This window comes from Vanrija albida (assembly GCF_041260175.1).
Source record: "Vanrija albida strain AlHP1 chromosome Unknown contig_5, whole genome shotgun sequence".
NCBI lineage: Eukaryota > Fungi > Basidiomycota > Tremellomycetes > Trichosporonales > Trichosporonaceae > Vanrija > Vanrija albida.
Window position 1 is genome coordinate 2,444,974 of NW_027191424.1, and position 19,398 is coordinate 2,464,371.

A 19,398-nucleotide genomic window follows, 5' to 3' on the forward strand; every position below is an offset into this window, starting at 1 on the left:
CCCAGTCACTAGCGGGACCAATCCCATACAACACCGGTCAACAACAACAAACCTCTCTTCCACCCATCCACCATTGCCCATGCTCGAAAGCACAAACTACCCGCCGCTGCCCCAAGCGCGCCGGGACACGCTGTACGCGTTCTACGCGTACCCGCTTCGCGCACGGGAAAGGGTGCACGCGAGCCTGCGGGGGCCGGCGGCTGCGGCGTCGTCCTCCTCCTCCTCCGAGCCAGCAGCCGCCGTCGAACGCGCCGCGCGCCGCGCGCTCCGCGGCAAGCGGCCCGCAGGCGTCGCGCTGGGCAAGGACGCGGCCGACCTGTCGGACGAGGAGGCGGCGCTCGAGGACGACAAGCACGCGATCAACGCGTTCGGGCACCGCTTCCTGCTGCCCTTCGGCCGGCGGCTCACGCAGATGGAGATGGAGGCCGCGCCGGTATGTTTGGCCCGAGGGAGCGAGGCGGGCATTGGGCGCTGACGAGCCCTACAGTCCCCCACGCCCAGCGACCACGACCACAGGCAGGAGGACCGCGGCGCCGAGCCCGCGTCCCCTGTCCCCCCTAGCCCGGAGCTCGACGAGCCAGAGGGAGACGAGGTAGACCTCGACGCCAGCCTCGAGGACCGCGATGGCGACCCCGACCAGAGCACAGAGTACGACAGCGACGACCTCCGGCTTATGCGTAACATGGACCGCAGCATCGGCACCCACACGCCAGAGTCGGACGACCGGTACCTCGAAGAGGAGGCAATGGAGGAGGAGGAGTAGGGGGGAGGGGACGGACCGGATTACCCTTGTGCTTGGCTGTACAACACACCTCTTGTCAACATAATACATGCATTATACGATAGATCCACAAAGATGCTCGGCGCTCGCTCCTCACCCTAGCTCGCAAACCAGAAGTCGGTGCTGCGCGGGGCCGGGCCAAACGACACCTTCTGAGGGATCTCGATCCCATCGCCGGAGATATCCAGCATGCGCACCTTGAGCGCAAGCTCGGTCAAGATGTGCACGTAGTTGGACGACTCCTTGGTCGACATTCCCGCCTCGGCCTTGAGCACACGGATGCCGTCTGTCCACTCGGCAAACTGCGCGGCATGGATCGCGTCGAGGTCCAGCAAGCTGACCTCGTTGCCCGACATGAGCGAGAAGCTGAGTTTGGACACAATGTCTGGCGATCGAGCAGACACGGCACAGCCGGTCTGGACCTTGACAGACGTGACGTTGGCGAGGTCGACTGGGCGTGTCAGTACGGCACTCGATCGTGGCAAACTCCACTCACTCGTCTCCTTCAGGCTCTCGAACGTAGGCGTGTGCGAGGTACGTTCATTGTACTCTCCCCACGCCAGCAACCTCCGGTTGGGAGAAAGTCGCACGAAGCGGAGCGGCCGTGCCAGGGTCGTTCGAGTAGACGACTCGATGCCGGGGGTAAGCACATGTGCCGCGTTGAACCAGCTGCCCTGCTGCATGCACATGACCCTGTTGCAAGTCAGCGGGTAATCACAGCAGCCCTTGAGAACCCACCTCTGCTCGGCCAACACATCATAAGCCTCCCGATTCGCCTTCTCCCTCAGGGCCGCCATGGCTGGCCGCTCGAGAATACCGTCCTCCTTGTCGATCATTTCCATCTGTCGATCACGGATGTTGCGGTACTCTGCTCCCAGGAAGTCGTGCTCGAGGTTGATCCAGCTCTTGGTGTGCTCGTCTGCCAAGGAAACGCGGACCTGGCTGCGCACGAGGTAGCTGAGACGCTCAAAGTCGTCCAGTCTTGACTCCGAGTCTTGCCACATGCGGAGGAAGAACCTGAGAACAAGCGAGTGCACGCGAGGGAAGTTGAGCATGAAGGGCTGGAAGTGCGAGGCACCACGCTGGGCAGACTGCGAGATCTTGTAGTGCTCGTAGAGCACCTTGACACACTCGGCGCTGGCCTTGCCAATGGGGCACCGGCGATCAGCTGGACGAGCCAGCTGCTCCAGAACAACACTGTGGAAGTTGTCCTCGTGCGTCGCGTAGTAGTGCTTACCGTCAGCATTGTGTCGTCGTTGCGCACTCACCAAGCACTCCAATCCGAGCTCGCCGACAGAGCGGAAGAGCTCCGTCTCCACCAAAGGATCAGTGTCCTCGACATAGTCGATCGACAACCCCATTCGACGCCAGCCCTCCCATGTTCGAGGTCCTGTCGAGTGGTAGTCGGCCATACTGGGTCGGGGCGAAGCAATGCTACCAGTGTCCTCGACATCCAGCCTGCCGGCGATCCAAATGTCACTCAGGAACCGCTCATGCGTCGAGTTGGTCTGCGGGCGGACCGGCCGTAATGAGTGGTAACGAAGCACGTTTGCGTAGCGGGTCTGGAAGTCGAGGATGCGCGGCTCGACAATGTTGTTGGAGCTCGTAGGGATGAGACGCTGTGATTGTTAGGTTGCCCAGCATCGGTGCACATGGAACCTACCCCGACATATTTCCGGGTACCCAAAGTCTCAATGACATTGATGAGATCAGAGTATCGCTTGCTTCCCTCTTGCTGAGCTGTCCTCAGGCATGCGTTGATAAGTGCGAGACTGGGCTGTCAGCACGCGTTCGAGTTGGCGATGTCCTCACCTCTGAGCGACAACCTCAAGATCCCGAGTGCCTTCAAGGCGCTTGACAATAGGTCTGAAGATTCTCTCGGCAGCAGGGCCGGCATGCCCGTCCTGGTAGTCGACCTCATTGATGCGAGTGTAGATGCGGTCAAAGCCGTACACGTTGACTGCATCAGACTCGCGAGCCTTGGCTTTTCCCTTCTGCGAACTGTGCGTTTTTGGCGACGCGATGACGAGCTTGCGCAAGATCACGGTCGCGGGTCGGACAATATTCGGCGCGCTCGATGACGCGAGAACATAGATGACACGGTCAATAAACTTGTCGGAAAAGTCTGCCCAGCCGGTCTCGTACTCCATGATACCGCGGATACCTTGCAAGGCGTACTGGGATGGGTTAGATGAAAACGAGGAGTTGTAACCCACGGCCAAGCTGTTTCCCGTAAGTCCCGTCTTGTCGTCCTTCTCGACGAGGTCGACCAAGATCTTTACACCACCCTTGAGCATGAACTCGACCGCAAAGTCATCCTCCTTGATGAACTTTTGAAGGTTGAAGAGCGCGAGCTTGGCTGGAAGCACCTCGGCGTTGTTGGGGAGCACGACAGTGTCCTTGGCATCTTCCATCTTGCCTCTTGCTGCATGAAGGGAGGCCACGACCGCGAGGGCCTCGGTGACCGGAGCAGCAACGAGCCTGGTCGTCAGCCCTAGCCCTGCCCCCAACCGGCTTACTTGAGCGTCTCCTTGCTCTGCACCTTGGCAGCAATGTTTGTCTGGGTGACGAGGTTGTCGCTCTCATCGCGGAGAGCGAGCGTGATGTGGTGCTCTGGTGCACCAAAGCTCGATGCCATAATCTCGACGACGCGCAGGATGCTCTGTGTAGATGTTAGTGTCGGATATGTAGTCGGTCGGGTTGGCCTTGCAAGTGGCCTGCGTTTCTGGCAACACGCGTGCTGGTACGTGCGTAGCGTTGGTGCGTTCCGACGTGTGACGCGGCACGACCTAGCAGCACTCAAACCCGCGGCGCTGCGCTGCTTGCACCAAGTCTTGCAGTCGGTCGGTGGGCTCGGTCCATTGCCCTGTTGCGGCCGACTACGACGCATGGGCCATCCATACATAGGCCGTATGAAACTCACGGCATCTGGGTCTATGCGTGCGGGGATGCGCCTCCCTGTATGGAGTTAGCCTCTTGTTGTGCTACCTAGCATTCAAGGATGCGAACAGAGCGCCGACGCCAGTCTTACACCAAGAGAGGGCGAGGTGCGACGCAGCATCGATCGCATGACACTCACCCTTATATGTGATGAGGTTTGTCGGCACGGCATTCTCATTCTTTCCAGACTGGAATGGCGTTGTGCCGCCTGGCTTTGGGCTCTTGTCTGCTGTAGGACGAGCCGCGTCCACCATTTCTGCGGAGTGTTGCGAGGACGCGATAGGAGATTGGTGTGGATGAGAAGTCGATAGTCAAAGAAGAGCAAGGAAGTTGTTGTTACGTTCGTTGCAATGAGCGGAGAGCGCGGCGCGCGCGGGGAACAGTGTTACCCGCATGTCACACGAAACATGGTCGACAGGGTTTACATTGGTCGGGTGGCGGGCGGCGGGTGGGCGGGCAGCCAGCCAGGGCGGCAGTGGCCAGGCTGGGTGGGTTGGTGGGCCAGGGTGAGCAAGCGAGCGACTACTTTCGGCGGCTTGACCGTTTAGCTTCTACTTTGAAATCAAATAGACGCGTCGTAGTCGTCGGTTTGTAATATGGATTAGAAACGGGAGCATATCCGACCTGGATCTAATAGGGACATTGCCGCCCTAATGTTGCGCTATTGCTTTTACCCACCCAATTCAACCAGGACAGCACAGACCCGCCCCTCCTACCCAGGCGACCGCGGCAACCCGCCCACCCCCCCCCCACACCTGACCATCTGGTCAGCGTCGTCGGCCCGCTTGGACACTGCTCTCCTCTACCCTCGTCCTCATTCATCCTTCCTCCACTTTGTCACTCAACCCAGATCACCACAACAACAACACCCATAGCAGCAGCAGCAGCTACACATTCTCGACCCAACTCTCCACTCGCATACCACCCACCACCACCCCCAGCAACAACAGTAGCGACAATGAGCCACCAGCAGCAGGGCGGACGTAGGTATCGCCCCTCTCTCCCCACCTTCCCTCGGCGCCTTCCCTCCATCCACGCAGCGCCAAACAAGACGGCACAAGACACCCATGCACATACCAGGCTCTCACTAACACCCCCGCAGCAGTCCAGTCCTCCTTTGCGCCCCAGGTCCCCGCCCACCAGCCAACTCGTATGTCCAGGCTACTGCCGCCGCCGACAAGACTGACCGCGCAGCCGATGCCACCCACTCGCCGTTCGCCCGCGTCGACTCGTCGCAGCGCATCACCTTCTCCGACATGGCCAGGATTGCTGGCCGTCCTCAGACAGTGAGTCTTGCCACATCGACGTCGTCGCCGGAGCTCATCGTTCACTGCAGTTCGACGAGATGTATGCGGTGCCGGAGTCCTTCCTCGAGATCGAGGTGCGGAATCCCCTGACGCATGGTGAGTGAGGCGGGTGGGCACCAGAACTGACAACCCAGGCGTGGGAAGGAAGATGTACACGGATTACGAGCTTGTGTGCATGGTGAGGACACTGACGTCGATCGGGCTGACGCCAGACCAACATCCCCGCGTTCAAGGTGCAGCACTCGATTGTGCGCCGGCGATACTCTGACTTTGAGGCGTTCCGTGACATTCTCGAGAGGGAAAGCACGCGGGTGAACATCCCCCCGCTGCCCGGCAAGGTGAGCTGAGGTGTTACCGCTGTCCGTCCAGCTACCAACTCCCCAGGTCTTCACCAACCGGTTCACCGACGACGTCATTGAGCAGCGCCGCGAGGGCCTGCAGCGTTTCCTCGAGATTGTTGCTGGACACCCGCTGCTCCAGACTGGGAGCAAGGTGCTGTGTGCCTTCCTGCAGGGTGAGTAGGGGTGTGTGTTGCGACGCTGATCCCCAGACCCGTCGTGGGACAAGGCTCAGTGGATCTAGGCATGGTTGCGGCTCCACATTCATGTGCATTGGATTGGATTGGATTCTGGTTTCTTCGTTGTTTGTGCTGTATGGATTTGTGGGACGGCGACAGCGGCAGGAGTGGCGAGGTCCGCGGGCGTCGGGCCGGGTCACGGGCAAGGCGCCGGGCAACAGGCGACAGCTGACCAGCTACCAGCCCCCACTTCAACCTGCTTCGGCTTTTGCATTCCAGTTCCTGTATCGCTCCTGTATCACTGCTTACACCCCCTAACCACCAAAGCTGTGGCGGACACGGCCCTTCCACCCCGCGCCGAGCGCCTTGCCGAGCGGCGTCGACGGCCCCGCCTCGATCTTGAACACGTCGCCCGAGTGGGGGAACTGGGCCTGGATGTCGCCCTCGCCCGCGAGGTTTGCGCTCGCAGTGGCAACGTACACGGTGGTGAGGTCGGCGCCGCCAAACGCCGGGATGGTGGGGGACTTTGCGCCCGGCGTGCGGATGTGCGCGAGGAGCGTGCCGTCGGGCGCGTAGGCGACGACGCGGGAGTCGGCCCAGCGCGCGCTCCACACGTTGCCGACGCCGTCGACGACGAGCCCGTCGAACACGCCCTTTGTGGGCACGCCGTCAATGTCGGGCGGCGCGGTCGCGAACACGCGCCGGTTGGCGATCGAGCCGGTGTCGATGTCGTAGTCGAACACGTGGATCTCGGGGATTTCAGAGTCGATGTAGTCTGGCGAGCGAGCGTCAGCGAGCGGGCCCGGGTGGGAGTGGGCGGGGCAGCACATACACATGAGCTTGGAGTCGAGGCTCCAGTCGATGCCGTTCGAGCAGCCGATGCCGTCGAGGAGCTTCTTCTGCGTGCCGTCGGGCGCGATGCTGCGGGTGTCAGCACGGCTCGCTGGGGGCAGGGCAGCTCGCCCAGCTGGCTCCCCAAACGCACCTCCACAGCTCCCCCTTGTTCCCCTTCTCATCGACCGCACAGCTGCCGACGACAAACCGGCCAGCAGGGTCGCTCGCGCCGTCGTTGAACCGCACCTCGCCGGCCGCGACGAGCGCGGGGTCAAGCGGGGCAGCGACCTCAGCCCTCTCCACGTCGTCTACGCGCGGCGCGAGGCCGTCGTGTGCGGGCCTGGGCGGGTCGACCAGGACCACGCGCGTGTCGAACGCCGCGACCAGCCCTGGGCCCGAAGCGCGGGGCGAGATGGTGCCGATCGTCTTGGTGGACGCGTAGTGCGCCACCCCGTGCTTGCGCGTCACGGGGTCGTACCTGCGGTCAGTGGGGTGCCGGGGGGGCGGCTTACGAGTGGATGTCCGCCGCGTCAATGTCGACCCAGTGCAGCAGCTGCGTGCGCGCGTCCCAGCAGATGCCTGTGTGTCAGCCGAGCGGGGGGAGGGGACGCACCCTCGCCGAGCGTTGTCTGCGCGGGGAGCGCGATGTCTGCGGTGAACACGGGGGCTGCCATTGTCGTTGTCGTCGAGGAGAGGAGAGGTGTTGCGAGCAAGATAGAACGCAGCAGCAGCTATCGCCGTGCCGGACGACTGACGGCCCACCCCACCCAACCACCCCGCCCCCACTCGGTCCGGGAAATCGGCCCGCCCCGCTCGAGCGGCAATTGGCGGGCAGAGCTACCGGAGGTGTCGGCGGCTGGCCATGCCTGGCTCTGGCTGTGGCTCCGCCCAACGACGCATGCATGCCCCGCCCGCGACGGCGTTAGCGCACGCCGTGCAGCTACCGTAGCGCCTTGCCTTGGCCGGGCCGTCGGATGAGCCCCATCCGACGCACCGGCACGCTGCGGGCGATTAATCGGGTGTGCTGGGTGTGCTGGCGGTGGCATCTCCACTGCACTGGCTCGTCTCTTGGCCTGTTGGCCGTCGGCTCGGCGTCGTACTGCAGCGTAAGGTTGCGTCCATGTCCCCTTCCGCGAGCTCGTCTCTGGTTCTGTTCTATCTCCTGCCCTGCCCCCCCCCTCCACCTCCTTCATCCTCGCGCAATCTCCCCTATCCCCCTCCCCACCATGCACACAAATGCATCACTGACATGTTGTACAACAATGAGGTCGCGCCGCCGCGTCCTAACGCTTCATCCTGCAGCAAGTCAGCATTCCCTCCCCCTCGGCCCCCCCCCCGCCCCACCCCACCCACCGCTTCTTGAACCGCTCATACACCGCCTCATCAGTCGCCATCTCGGGCCGGTGGTGCCGCTCGCGCTGCGGCTGCGGCTCGAGCCCCGCCGCCTCGCGCCGCGCCTTGGCCATCTCGCGGTGGATGTCGGTCTCGCGCTGCTGCCCGCGGTAGACTGCGTGTCAGCGCTGCCACACGCCGCGACTTACACCGCTGCCCGGCCAACGGGTCGTCCTCGCGTGGCGCGGCCGCCTCGGCCTTGCGCGCCTCGATGAGCTCGCGCTTGGCCCGCTCCGTCTCCTCAATGTTGCGCAGCCTGTTCTCCATGCCCAGGTCGATCTCGGGGATCGCTGAGAGCATGCCGATGCTGTTGGTCACGTTGCCCTCGTCGTCAGAGTCCACCTTGAGCCCCTCGACCTGGTACCGCTCTGCCAGGCCGTACAGCGCCTCGCGCGGGTCGGCCGCCTCCTCTTGCACCTCGTCGGTCGCCTCGCCTTTCCGCTTGGCCATCTCCTTGTCGATGTAGGCCATCCTGGGCCGTGAGCTGGGTTCCGGCTGGCTACACAACTCACATGTGCTTGTCCACGTCAAGCGCATTCGTCTGCTGCGTAAAGTTGTTGCTCCGCACCTTGTGCGCTGCGCGCTCAGACTCGGTCGTCGGCTCGGCCTCCTTCTCCTTCCGTAGCCCCGCAGCAGAGGGTTGCAGGCCAAACTTGTCGAGCTCGATCTCCTCTGGCCCCTTCTTCTTCTTCTTGCCCTCGCCGCGGTTGAGCTTTTCGAGCTCGATGCCTTGCTGCGCGCGGCGGAACTTGCGCATCTGAAGCATTTGCTCTATGCTGGCGCTGCGTGTGTCAGTTGCAAAGAACAGAGCGGGGCGAGGAGGGCATAGGTGGCCGCCGACCTGGTACCCAACGACCTCCTCGCGCAGCACCCACCTCTCATCCTCCTCTGGCCCCACTTCGCTTGGCGTAGCAGACGCCTCGGGCTCTGATTCCAGCTCGGTAGCCTTGGGCCGCACCGACGCCGGGCGTGATCGTTTCTTGAACATGTCGAGCGAGTGGACGCGAGTGTGTTGTCAAAAGTCAGAGTGGAGGCAACTCGGCGTCATGGGCGGCGTGATCAACATTTAGCGGCCGCCGCGCCGCGCGCACTTCGGCATTGTCACATCGTCGTCAGCAACAACCATGGGCCTGCCAAACCTGCGATGTGGGTCTACCCGAGTGTAAAGCTGACCCGTAGCCATCTTTGCGTCCTCGCGCACGTCCGAGGAGGAGCGCCAGCTCTCCCGCGCGACCTTCTACAAGTTGTATGTGTTTATCTCATGCCGCCGCGCCGAACTGACCCTGTAGCACGGCGTTCGTCGCCTCGTGCCTCGTCATCACGCTCCTCGCGGCCAAGAGCAGCCGCGACTTTGTGCCCAAGGCCGCGAGGAGCGTCATCGCTGCAGGCGGCGGCGGGGCGTAGTGCGTCCAAGAGCCATGTCGCCGTCTCTACCGTCTCTCGGCGTTGCAAGACGCCAGCTGGCGCGCGCTTGCATTGTACCTCGCGCATCGTCTCTCACTGTGAATCACTATAGCCTGTTGTATGCATTGATTATCGCTGTGGAGAGGGAGTGGTGTTGGAACAAGAGGTTTGTCCCCACTAGGCCCGCCAGTCTTGTCGGCGCGCCTATTCCCCCGAAGTTGCTCGCTCACCCTTTGTTTTGAGAGTGGACAAGTTGACGGACAGTCTGACGCTATCAAGGCAACAAGGTCGCGCAACTCGACTTCTCCATTCTCATTCTCCCTCATTCGGGCGATACCTTTCATCTAGACGCCTCACCGCATAGCATCACCACAAAAAATGGTGAGCAGCAGGCTGACAATCTGCCCACCAGCCGCACGCTGACCCCATCCTCCAGTCTTCTCTGGCCACTGCTCGTCTGACCGAGGAGCGCAAGCAATGGAGGAAGGACCACCCCTTCGTGAGTGACTCGCACACATGCACGAGGACACGCCGGTGCCCCCGCCCCCTCTGCCCCAGGTGTAGCCGTCACATCCCGCGCACACCACCTCCACCTCACCTTGTTTACTTTGCTGGCGGCCCGAGTGCTGACGCGACTTTCACAGGGCTTCTACGCGCGTCCGCAGAAGAAGGAGGACGGCACGCTCAACATCATGGTCTGGGAGGTCGGAATCCCGGGCAAGGAGGGCGTGAGTTGACTGAGGTTCAAGCTCCAACTGACGCAACAGACCAACTGGGAGGGAGGCATCTACGTCGTCAACATGACCTTCCCCGATGGTAAGCTGCACCGACGGACGCCTGCTGACCATAGACTACCCCACGAAGCCTCCGAAGTGTTAGTTGCTGCACGGGGAGCAGGACGCAACTAACCCCCGCAGGCAAGTTCTCGCCGCCCCTCTTCCACCCCAACGTCTACCCTTCGGGCACCATCTGTCTGTCGATTCTCGACGAGGAGAAGTCGTGGAAGCCTGCAATCACTATCAAGCAGGTGGGTGCTATCTTCGCACTTCGTCGAAAGCAGCACTCACACCTTCAGATTGTCCTCGGTATCCAGGACCTCCTCGACAACGCCAACATTGGCGACCCGGCCCAGGTGGACGCGTACCAGATGTTCAAGTGGGTTAATCCAGGCGACATCCTCTAACCCGCGCAGGAACGACCGCGTGGCCTACGACAAGCGCATCCGCGCGCAGGCCAGCGAACGCAGACAGAAGTAGACCAGGGTAGAGCCCGCCCAGCCAGCTGCGCCGCGCACCCGTGCATTCGTGATTCCCGGTCTCTGTCGTCTGTCCGTCCCCCACTGCATCGTCTCGTCTAGAGACTGAACCAAGCCATGTTATTGTATTCGTATGAGGGTGGGGACGGGGGGAGGCGGTTGGCACTGACGTGCTGACGGGGCAAAGGGCGGCAGTGAGGCGCAGGCGCCGCAAAGGTGCAAAGATCTGCGCCGCCAGTCATGCGTCACTGCAAGCTTCCAGAAGCACGCACGCGCGCGTACGCACACGCATCATGACCCCATGATGCAGCAGCAGGCTCCCGCGCCCGAGGCACAAATGAGAAGTGTACATCCTACCATGCTATACTATTGCCCAGATCCCTCCTCCCCCCGCCTCGCGACACGGCGTGATACTCCCTCTGGTAGTGGACGAGCGAGTCTGTCCCCTCGCCGTCAGCCGCGTCCAGCACGCGGCAGATGAACAGCTCGCTCCCGTGCGGATCTGACGGGGCCGTCTGGCCGCCCACATCGCGGAGGGGCACGCTACGCACGACCTCGCACGTGAGGCTTCCGACGGCGGCCCTCAGCGCCGGGGGGTCCGCGCCGTCCCAGTCAGGCTGGGCGAAGAGCGCGGCCTGCTCGGTGCCGGGGCGCGCCAGGCTGTCGGCGATGTGCTGGTTGTCCCTCGCGAGGAGGGAGACGGCGACGGTGCAGGCCTGCCCCGACTCGCGGAGCAGGTCGGCCATGCGCGACGGCAGCCGCAGGGAGAACGCGACGAGCGGGTGCGGCTCGAGCGTCAGGCTCGCGAACGACGTCAGCGTCGCGCCATGGTACGCGCTGCTGCTGCCTGGCTGGGTGCGGGCGACTGCGACGACGACGGGCTGGGGTCAGCGGGGGGTGAGGTGCAGGACGCACCTGCGCGACGTTGCGCAGCACGGCGCGCATCTTGGCGCCTACGTCGGCCTCGCTCGGCAGCGGCCGCGGCCGTGGTCGTGGGGCAGCGGCGTGCTGGCGAGATGGAGGAGCCGTCGAGATGGCCCGGGACGAGGACGAGGACGCGCGGCAGACGCGGCAAGGGGTCGCGCCGGCGTACGCGCCGCGCCGCAGCGCCGCGAGCGTGGCCCCCGTGCTGGCGCTCGCGATGGCCATTGGTGCTTTTGCTGTGGGTGTGTGTCGGTGCAGAGGCAGGCGGCCGGCGTGAACGACTCGGCGCGATCGACTTTGTGGACCGGCCGGCAGGCCGAGGCAGACAGGGGCGTCGGAAAGCGAAAGTCGCCAAGTCGCCGCACGTGACCCCTCCACTTTGTGGACATTTCGGCGGCCTCGCTGCCGTTATTGTTGCCGTCGCCGCATCACAATGGAGCGACATTCCCGCTCGCCGTCGCTGTCCTCGGGCCTCGAATCAGCCTACAGCCCCAGAAGATCGAGCGGCGCGAGCTCGCACTACTCTGTCTCGCGGACGCCGAGCCCGGCGCCTAGCGCCGACAACGACGATGGCGACGACGACACGCCAGCGCAAAAGCTCACGCGCGCCGAGATAGGAGGGTACGCTGCGCTGCTCTCGGGCCTACGCGCGCGCGACGGCTCGGGCCTCGCGGCGCGCCTGCTCTCCGGCGTGCCGCGCTGGGCGCTGCGCTCCCCCACGCCAGAGGAGGAGGACGAGCTCGCGAGCAGCAGCGCGCCGGGGTCGCCTGCGACGCCGACGACGGCGCGAACGCGGCGGGGCTCGGCCGCGCCGTCGCTCGTCTTCTCTGAGCCACCAGTGCCAGAGGAGCAGGCCGACGCCGCGACGCGCTGGCCGCTCCACCCCGCCGAGCTTGAGCCCGGCCCCCCGCTCGCCGCGGCGCTCGCCGACGCCGCCGCGCGCGTCGTGCACCGCGACGCGCTGGCCCTCCCCCGCCCGGCGCTGGGCGCTATCAACCTGCGTCGGAAGCGGCGGCGCGAGGAGGAGGAGGGGAGCGAGGAGGAGGAGGCGCTCGCGCCGGAGGTCGCAGACGTCGTCGCGGCCCGCGTGTCCATGGTCCTGGACCGCACGCTGGCCAGCCTCGCGGCGATGCAGGGCGTGAGCCTGGCGCGCGATAGGAAGGTCATGGCCTGGCCGGCCGTGCTGGCCGCGGCGGGCATGGTCGCCGACCAGCGGTGAGTTGGGGGCCTGGGCGCGCTGACGGGCAGTGTGGTGGAGAGCGCTGCGGCGCGGCTGGACGGCATCTTTCGGGGCGAGCGCGCCGACGCCGAGCGCCTGCGCCTCAGGCTCGACAGGGCGCAGGACGTGCGCGCTGCGCACCGCGCTGACGCGCACGAGATGTTCGACGCGCTGTACGCCCTCCCCCCGCTCGTCGTCAGGCGTGCGGGCGGGCGCCGGCACCGCAAGGCGGAGGGTGGGTCCCGGCCGGGGCGTGGCGCTGACTGACGGCAGACGTCGCGAGCATGGCGGCAAAGCAGGAGGCGCGCGAGGCAAAGCACCAGAAGAAGCGCGACCTCAAGGACGAGCGGCGCGCCGCGCGCGAGGCTAGACGCGAGGCCAAGCGGCTCAAGGAGAAGGAGCGCCTGCAAAAGTACCACGCAAAGTAGCTCCACCCTCATGCGATACAATTCATTGTTGTACTCTATACACACAAACATGATAATGCAGTCTATGTACAGTGCTCCCGCGGCGGAGCGGGTGCGGTCGTTGGGTGCGTTGGTGTCGCTGTCTCGTTCGCTACTAAACGCCGTTCCTCTTCGCCTTCGCCGTGTGATAGTGCATGCTGATGAACGCGTCTTTGTGCTTTGCAAAGTCGATGCCGAAAAGGCGTCCCGTCTTGTCAAAGGCGAACTTTTCGGCGGCAAGCTCGATGTCTTCTACCTCGACGTTGCGCTTGGGCTGCTTGGCTGCAGCGACGTCGGCGGCCTCGGCGGCCTCGGTGGCCAACTTGCGCTTGCCCTTGCCATTCGAGTCGGCGGCGGCCGAGTCGACTGGCGTGGATTCCGAGGCGGCAATCACTCCCGCGGAGGCCGCCGCCGCTGCCTCCCTTCCCTTGGCCACTACCATGGCCGCCTCGTTGGCCACTCGGGCCTCGCGGAAGAAATCCTCCGGCACTTGCACCAAGCGCACCTCGGTGCGCTCGTCGACTGGGTGAAGCCGAAGCGGCGCCTTGCCCTTGCGGCTGAGCGACGGCACAGGAAGCTCTTCGTCTTCGTGGCCAATCCGCCATGGTCGGGCCTTCGCGTCGGCAGGTAAGATTGGCTCTGGGATGGCTGCAAGTCGCAGAGGCCTTCCCGACACGGTCGTAAGCGGCCTTCCTGGTGCGTTCGGCAATGGAGGAAGCCGACGGTAATAGTTGGCAGAAGGCACAGGCGTCTTGGGGCGGTGGCTCGGGGTGCGTTGTGGGGGGATAGAGCCCATCTTCATCGGAGTGGACATCACGGACACGTCTGCGGGCTCGTCGTCGATGTCGCTTCTCGATGGAAAGATGTCGGACGAAAGTAGCTTGCGGTTGGAATGTCGCAGCACCGATGGGTCGGGCAGCATATGGTACTCCTTGGGGTACTCTTCGTGGACCGGATACTTGGTCTTGTTCCAGCGCGGCGTGTTGGTGCCACCTCGGTTGGGCCTGGCCGGCGGGCACGAGACGAGGTATGATGGTACCGTCGCTGGCAGTGGTGGGAGCTCTGGCAGTTCTGGCTTGAACGGAGCTGTGGGTCGACGCAGCATGTCGTCTGAGAGCGCCGACTTGTGCGACTTGTTGAAGTGCATGCTCAACCTTGGGTAGGCTTCGGTCTTTGAACAGCCTGCACTGTGAGCTCATAGCCTGACAGTGCCGCCTTACTTTGAACCGGGCAGTACCGGCCTGCCTCTCGGTCGACAAGATTCGTCAGGTCTTCCCTCCATGAGACAATGTCTCCCAGCCGTTTCTCCCTCGCAGGCCCAGCAACCTTCTCACTCCGATCAATCCAGGCCCCACTGTACTTGAGCTTGGGGGGCCGGCGCTTCAGGTTCTCGAAGTGAACCTGGACGTGCTATCGCATAACGTCAGCCAGTGTGATGTTTTCCGAGGATAGGTGACAACTTACACGAGCGAGGTTATCAATGGACGCCAACTCGGCATCACACTCGACGCCGTTGATCTTCAAGGGGCACTGAAGAGGCTGGCCGAGGAAGCGTGACCTAGCTTCGACGAGGGCGTGCTCGAGCGACAGCACCTTGCCGGCGCCATTACGCGCCTCCGGTATCGGCGACGATGCTGCTGATGTCCCTGCGGAATCGCCAGGCTCCGAGGCCCTGCTCTTCCCTTTGGCGGCGCTGGAGGCGGACGACGAGCTACCGCGACTGCTGGGCGGCGTGTCGGTCCGTTGATTGCCGCGACTCGTGCCTGCAGCTGCAGCGCTTGGTGGTGGTGGAGGGCCCCGCACAGGAGTCGGGTTCAGACGCGCAAGCGCTGACATTATGAGCCGGTGCGCTTGTCGGTCGAGCTGACGCTGACTTGATGTATGTGCGAGCCAATGGTGGTGAAGTCAAAAGTGATGTGGGAGGGAAGGCAACAACAAATGCAGCTGGCTGGCTGGCTGTGGGTGGGTGACATCAACTCAGACATCCTTTGGCCAGTCTGCTATCTGTCACCTCTTGGCCACAAACAACAACCACCCACTCCCAAGGTCAAGTCATTCCTACGGCGTTCACGGCGCCATGCATGCACCCCAAGGTCTCCTTCTGTCACCTACTACACACATGTCGATGCATACCAACGATGCCCTACAAGCAGCAGCGAAGGAAGGCGCTTAAGCCAGGGGGCTAAATAGGGTTTGAGGTGCGTCATATCGCCCAACCTTCAAAAGTTGCACCAAGTCGTCTCGTGCAGCTGCAACAACCACAACAACAACCATGTCGAGTGAGTCGGCAACGCACGGAAGCCTCAGGCCACCGCTGACACCCGCACAGACATTACACAACAGATCAGCGAGCTCGCGGCGCGCAAGGAGGTGGCGCAGACGCACCCCGGTCAGAAGGAGACGCTTGTGCCGGCGGCCAAGCTGGCCAAGAACAAGCGCCTGCCAGCGACAATGATCACGCCCGGCGGCCACATTGAGCAGAGCAAGAAGAACAAGAAGGTGCGGGGCGATAGCTCCAAGAAGAAGAAGCGCTCCGAGGTCGGCAAGGAGAAGGCTCTCGAGCGCTTGGAACGACTGCAGACTAAGGTCAGCAAGGACGAGGAGCGCAAGGTGGGTTCTGGGTGGGGCTTGCGGTGTGACGCGTGGGGAGGGGACTGACTCGCCCCAGGCAAAGCGCAATCGTGCCAAGAAGGCTTGGGAGTAGGCTGTCGCTCCTGTCGTGGTCGCCCGGCCCAACTGTGGCTAGCATTGGCATTGGCATTCTCTGTATGTATACTACACCTGGATCCGACGAGGCACGGGGCCGTACTCACTACACTGAAAGGCAAAGAGCCTGACCGAGTCTTTTCTTGGGCTGACCCTGCGACTAACGATCCATTTTGCACGAAGCACTGTGACATATCACACCGCTACAACCTCCGCCTTCTGACCACTGCGGGGTCATGACCTAGTGCCACAACCCCATTTCCGACGCCTGCCGGCCGACTACTAACAAGACTATCTTTACAGGATAAAGCGGAACGCCGGGTGGTCGTCGCCGAGGTTGAGGATCTCGTCGCGGCTAAGGCCCTCGAGGCCCCACTTGGCGCGGTACGCGGGGTCATCGACGTTGTGCTGCTCCTCGGGGCCGGGAGCAGGGCCGTACTCGCGCTCGCGGCGCCTGTTCTCGCGGCGCATGCCGTACCAGAGGATGACGGACGTGATGACGTTGACGGCGGCAAAGGCCATGGCCGTGGCGTGGCCCGGGAGGTAGGGAACCTGGCCGTTGGTGGGCTTTGCGTCCTTGGAGCGGTAGGCGAGCGCGGCCCAGATACCACCCGAGTTACCCGACGAGAAGACCATACCCATGGCGACGGCCTTCTTGTAGTGGGATCCAAAGTTGTTGCCGGTCCACACAATCGTGTTGGAGATCATGGGCGCAATGGCGAGCGTGGTGAAGAAGACGGCAAAGTACTTTGCGCCGGCGTTGTGGGTCGCCATGAGAATGATGTAGCCGGCGACGGCGAGCGTGCCCCAGAACATGTTGAAGATGCCGCGCTTGAGCATCTTGTCCGAGAGGTACGCGGTGCCCATGGTGGTCATGAAAGCGACGACGTAGGGCGGGACCGAGAGCAGCAGCGACTGGGGGCGGGTCCAGGTGCCGAGCGACGCGACAATGGACGGGGCGAACATGGACTGCGAGTAGATGCACTGGGCGGGGCCGAGGTAGTTGAGCATGAAGACCCAAGTCTTCCAGTCGGTGAAGCCGCGGCGGACAGTCTTCCACGAGAACTTGCCCTGGGTGCCGAGGCCCGAGTCGGCCTTGAGGCGGTAGTGGACGACCTCGCGTTCCATGTCGGTGAGGAAACGGGCGCGGTCGGGCCAGTCGTAGATGAGCTGGCGGCGTTAGCGCGCGTGTGGTGCGAGTACGACAGCCGACTTACCCAGAAGCTAAGAACACCGCAGACGAACGTGATGAGACCCTCGATGATGAAGATCCAAGCCCAGCCGGCCTTGCCGCCGATGCCGTCCATGTGGCCGAGGGCCCAGCCGAAGATACCGCCAAAGGCGCCGGCGAGCACGGCGCCACCAAAGAAGAACGAGGTGCGCTTGGCGAGCTCCTCACGGCGGTACCAGCCGTTGAGGTAGAAGTTGAGGCCTGGGAAGAGACCAGCCTCGGCGGCGCCGAGGAGGAAGCGGAGGGCCACAAGGCCTTGGTAGTTGGTCACGAGGCCCACTGGTTTTCGTCAGTGCCACACTCGTCGCATCGGGTGGGGTGGCGCTGGCTCCACCCTGCCGGCAGACTCACTGAAGATTTGGAAGAGCGACCAGATAATGACCGTTGCGGGGATGTAGCGCGAGGGGCGCAACTTCTTGAGGACGAGGTTGGAGGGGATCTCGAAGGCGACGTACGAGACGAAGAAGACTGGGGGTGAGTGGCGGGTCTAGGGGCAGGGCAGGGGCGGCTGCTTACCCAATGTGACGTTGGCAAACTGCTGCGAGCTGAGGTTGAGGTCACGCTCGAGGTCTGCGGTGTGTGAGCGCGAGTTGAAACTTGCAAGCTTCGCCAGACTCACTCCACAGCTTGGCGGTACCGATGTTGACACGGTCGAGGAAGGACATGAGGTAGAGGATGCTGGCGGGGTCAGCGTCGCGTGGTCGCCTGGGTGGCCCCCTCGCCACACTCACGTCATCCACGGGATGAGGTGCCAGTCGATCCTGCGGAGGAGCTTTGCGTCGAACGCAGCCTTGTCGGCGGGGTTCATGGCGAGGTACTGCTCGAGCAGCGGGTTGAGGGGCACGCGGTCCTTCTCGTTGGGGGGCGTGGTGATGGTCGCGTCGTGCGACGGCACCGACGTGACGTCGAGCGCCTTGACATCCTTCTCGTTTGAAGCCATGGCCAGTGGTGTCTAGTCTAGAATAGTATTATCAGTCGAGGTAAACAAACTTCTCGGGCGCGGTTCGCAGCGAGGAGAAGAGAAAAAGGCGTCCCCATGGGGCTCTTCTTTTAGCTCGTCGAGCGAGCGAGCGAGCGAGCGGGCGAGCGCGCTTGTCAGCAACAGTTTGGTCACGCTCCAACGCGACAGCAGCGCTCAACCTCCGCAACGCCGAGTGCAACCTGCTTGATCCAGACCATCGGCGCCGCAGGCTCGGTGCGCACCCGGCATTCCAGCTGCTGCCTCGGCTCTGGTGCCTCGTTGCTACCCCGCATATCGGCGTGATGGGGCCAATGATGCGCGCGCCAAGGGGGTTGTACCCCGCGCCAAGTCGGTTGTGGAAAATGCACGGACACGGTGGGGTGGAGCACGCCGCTGCTGCGCTGTTGATGTGGTCGGGATGGCAGAGTGGGTCCGAACCGAGCGATAGGATAGGGCTCAGAGCAGCATCCAGGCGCAAGCCCACATGGCTCCAACACGCCTCATTCTCTTGGCTCCACTCACATGCTCGCATGTGTTTTGCTCCGGACCGAGGAGATAGCGCTTAGTTGGGCGTGCCTTGCCCACCCCACCCGTCATTGGCCTCGAGGCGGGCCGGATGCCTCGGCGCCACGGGCAAAAAAGGCTTGGCACGGGGCTGCGCCGTGGCTTGCTGCTGCTTGCTGCTGCGTGTAGATGTCACCTCCATCACCGTCAATTGCCGCCCTGCTGCGCTGAGCCTGCATTTGCCCGTCTGCATGCAGGGACACGTGGGCTACCGGGAGTACGGGATACAAACGTCTGCTCATCGTCTGCAAGCAATCCAACCGGCCGGTCGTGTAGAGGTATTTCGTCGGCGGAAACCCGACCGACCGCCCGAACCACGACCCACTCTTCACCTAAAACCCGCCGGGTTAGAGGCCGAACGGCGTCCAGCTGCCGGCTCGCATCAGTTACCCACCCGTGTGCTTGCTGATCGAGCACCCCTCGCTCCGTAATGCCCGCACCTGCACCCACTCCAAACCCGAACCAATGCCGCTGCCGTGATCGCGTGATGTGTGGCGGGCGGGGAAGCTGGGGCACCGTTGGCACAATCCAGGACGCTCGCACGGATCTTGGAACAGTGGATATCTAGACTAGCCAGTTCTATTCTTTCCGCCGCGGGTGCGTGCACGGCTCATGCGATAGAGATAGCTCGCCATCGGAAGCGACGGTGCCCCGCTCTGCCCCGCTCGACGGCGCTCAGCTGACCTTGAACCCACTGCTGCCGAACAGGCGAGTGGGCTGGCCCTAGCCGACCCCGAAGCTGCAGTCACGCTCGACACCGTGGCCGGTGTCAACGCGACGTGTTCCTGGGCCGACGTGGCTGACAAGCATTCAACGCGACGTTTCTGCCGAGCTCGCAGGGCTGTTTGCCGGCTCGGTGCTCCGTGTCAATGAGCACCCGAGGGGCTCCCGTTTCGTGGGGTACAGCGTGCTCCTTG

General features: G+C 63.4%; 13 protein-coding genes across 13 annotated transcripts; 7 read left to right on the top strand and 6 right to left on the bottom strand.

Moving 5' to 3' along the window:
• Positions 1-79: 79 nt before the first annotated feature.
• Positions 80-763, top strand: Q8F55_007114 (uncharacterized protein; the record flags this gene model as incomplete). The annotated part of the gene is made up of 2 exons (XM_069355554.1): positions 80-433; positions 488-763. 2 exons carry the CDS (start codon positions 80-82, stop codon positions 761-763), a joined length of 630 nt encoding a protein of 209 aa, XP_069207625.1.
• A 116-nt stretch (positions 764-879) lies between these two features.
• Positions 880-3,195, bottom strand: Q8F55_007115 (uncharacterized protein; the record flags this gene model as incomplete). Its single annotated transcript, XM_069355555.1, has 6 exons — positions 880-1,232; positions 1,278-1,474; positions 1,520-2,400; positions 2,445-2,553; positions 2,594-2,958; positions 2,998-3,195. 6 exons carry the CDS (start codon positions 3,193-3,195, stop codon positions 880-882), a joined length of 2,103 nt encoding a protein of 700 aa, XP_069207626.1.
• Positions 3,196-3,296: 101 nt separating this feature from the next.
• Positions 3,297-3,975, bottom strand: Q8F55_007116 (uncharacterized protein; the record flags this gene model as incomplete). The annotated part of the gene is made up of 3 exons (XM_069355556.1): positions 3,297-3,443; positions 3,705-3,739; positions 3,861-3,975. The coding sequence occupies 3 exons, from the start codon at positions 3,973-3,975 to the stop codon at positions 3,297-3,299; spliced, it is 297 nt and encodes a 98-aa protein (XP_069207627.1).
• A 704-nt stretch (positions 3,976-4,679) lies between these two features.
• SNX3 (Sorting nexin-3) lies at positions 4,680-5,610 on the top strand (the record flags this gene model as incomplete). The annotated part of the gene is made up of 8 exons (XM_069355557.1): positions 4,680-4,704; positions 4,824-4,871; positions 4,916-5,007; positions 5,058-5,124; positions 5,163-5,206; positions 5,241-5,366; positions 5,413-5,542; positions 5,579-5,610. The coding sequence occupies 8 exons, from the start codon at positions 4,680-4,682 to the stop codon at positions 5,608-5,610; spliced, it is 564 nt and encodes a 187-aa protein (XP_069207628.1).
• A 249-nt stretch (positions 5,611-5,859) lies between these two features.
• Q8F55_007118 (uncharacterized protein) lies at positions 5,860-8,759 on the bottom strand (the record flags this gene model as incomplete). The annotated part of the gene is made up of 7 exons (XM_069355558.1): positions 5,860-6,320; positions 6,378-6,466; positions 6,531-6,857; positions 7,374-7,380; positions 7,921-8,243; positions 8,284-8,553; positions 8,647-8,759. 7 exons carry the CDS (start codon positions 8,757-8,759, stop codon positions 5,860-5,862), a joined length of 1,590 nt encoding a protein of 529 aa, XP_069207629.1.
• Positions 8,760-8,895: 136 nt separating this feature from the next.
• Q8F55_007119 (uncharacterized protein) lies at positions 8,896-9,175 on the top strand (the record flags this gene model as incomplete). The annotated part of the gene is made up of 3 exons (XM_069355559.1): positions 8,896-8,917; positions 8,951-9,017; positions 9,061-9,175. The coding sequence occupies 3 exons, from the start codon at positions 8,896-8,898 to the stop codon at positions 9,173-9,175; spliced, it is 204 nt and encodes a 67-aa protein (XP_069207630.1).
• Positions 9,176-9,553: 378 nt separating this feature from the next.
• Positions 9,554-10,431, top strand: hus5 (SUMO conjugating enzyme Hus5; the record flags this gene model as incomplete). The annotated part of the gene is made up of 8 exons (XM_069355560.1): positions 9,554-9,556; positions 9,612-9,674; positions 9,820-9,903; positions 9,943-9,991; positions 10,026-10,049; positions 10,093-10,202; positions 10,251-10,330; positions 10,368-10,431. 8 exons carry the CDS (start codon positions 9,554-9,556, stop codon positions 10,429-10,431), a joined length of 477 nt encoding a protein of 158 aa, XP_069207631.1.
• A 352-nt stretch (positions 10,432-10,783) lies between these two features.
• Q8F55_007121 (uncharacterized protein) lies at positions 10,784-11,579 on the bottom strand (the record flags this gene model as incomplete). Its single annotated transcript, XM_069355561.1, has 2 exons — positions 10,784-11,311; positions 11,346-11,579. The coding sequence occupies 2 exons, from the start codon at positions 11,577-11,579 to the stop codon at positions 10,784-10,786; spliced, it is 762 nt and encodes a 253-aa protein (XP_069207632.1).
• A 208-nt stretch (positions 11,580-11,787) lies between these two features.
• On the top strand, positions 11,788-12,573 carry Q8F55_007122 (uncharacterized protein; the record flags this gene model as incomplete). Its single annotated transcript, XM_069355562.1, has 1 exon — positions 11,788-12,573. The coding sequence occupies one exon, from the start codon at positions 11,788-11,790 to the stop codon at positions 12,571-12,573; it is 786 nt and encodes a 261-aa protein (XP_069207633.1).
• Positions 12,574-12,732: 159 nt separating this feature from the next.
• Positions 12,733-13,001, top strand: Q8F55_007123 (uncharacterized protein; the record flags this gene model as incomplete). Its single annotated transcript, XM_069355563.1, has 2 exons — positions 12,733-12,808; positions 12,847-13,001. 2 exons carry the CDS (start codon positions 12,733-12,735, stop codon positions 12,999-13,001), a joined length of 231 nt encoding a protein of 76 aa, XP_069207634.1.
• Positions 13,002-13,134: 133 nt separating this feature from the next.
• On the bottom strand, positions 13,135-14,855 carry Q8F55_007124 (uncharacterized protein; the record flags this gene model as incomplete). The annotated part of the gene is made up of 3 exons (XM_069355564.1): positions 13,135-14,201; positions 14,354-14,429; positions 14,484-14,855. 3 exons carry the CDS (start codon positions 14,853-14,855, stop codon positions 13,135-13,137), a joined length of 1,515 nt encoding a protein of 504 aa, XP_069207635.1.
• A 436-nt stretch (positions 14,856-15,291) lies between these two features.
• Q8F55_007125 (uncharacterized protein) lies at positions 15,292-15,723 on the top strand (the record flags this gene model as incomplete). Its single annotated transcript, XM_069355565.1, has 3 exons — positions 15,292-15,298; positions 15,349-15,629; positions 15,688-15,723. 3 exons carry the CDS (start codon positions 15,292-15,294, stop codon positions 15,721-15,723), a joined length of 324 nt encoding a protein of 107 aa, XP_069207636.1.
• A 299-nt stretch (positions 15,724-16,022) lies between these two features.
• On the bottom strand, positions 16,023-17,896 carry Q8F55_007126 (uncharacterized protein; the record flags this gene model as incomplete). The annotated part of the gene is made up of 6 exons (XM_069355566.1): positions 16,023-16,895; positions 16,943-17,235; positions 17,308-17,424; positions 17,473-17,526; positions 17,576-17,634; positions 17,688-17,896. The coding sequence occupies 6 exons, from the start codon at positions 17,894-17,896 to the stop codon at positions 16,023-16,025; spliced, it is 1,605 nt and encodes a 534-aa protein (XP_069207637.1).
• Positions 17,897-19,398: the final 1,502 nt, after the last annotated feature.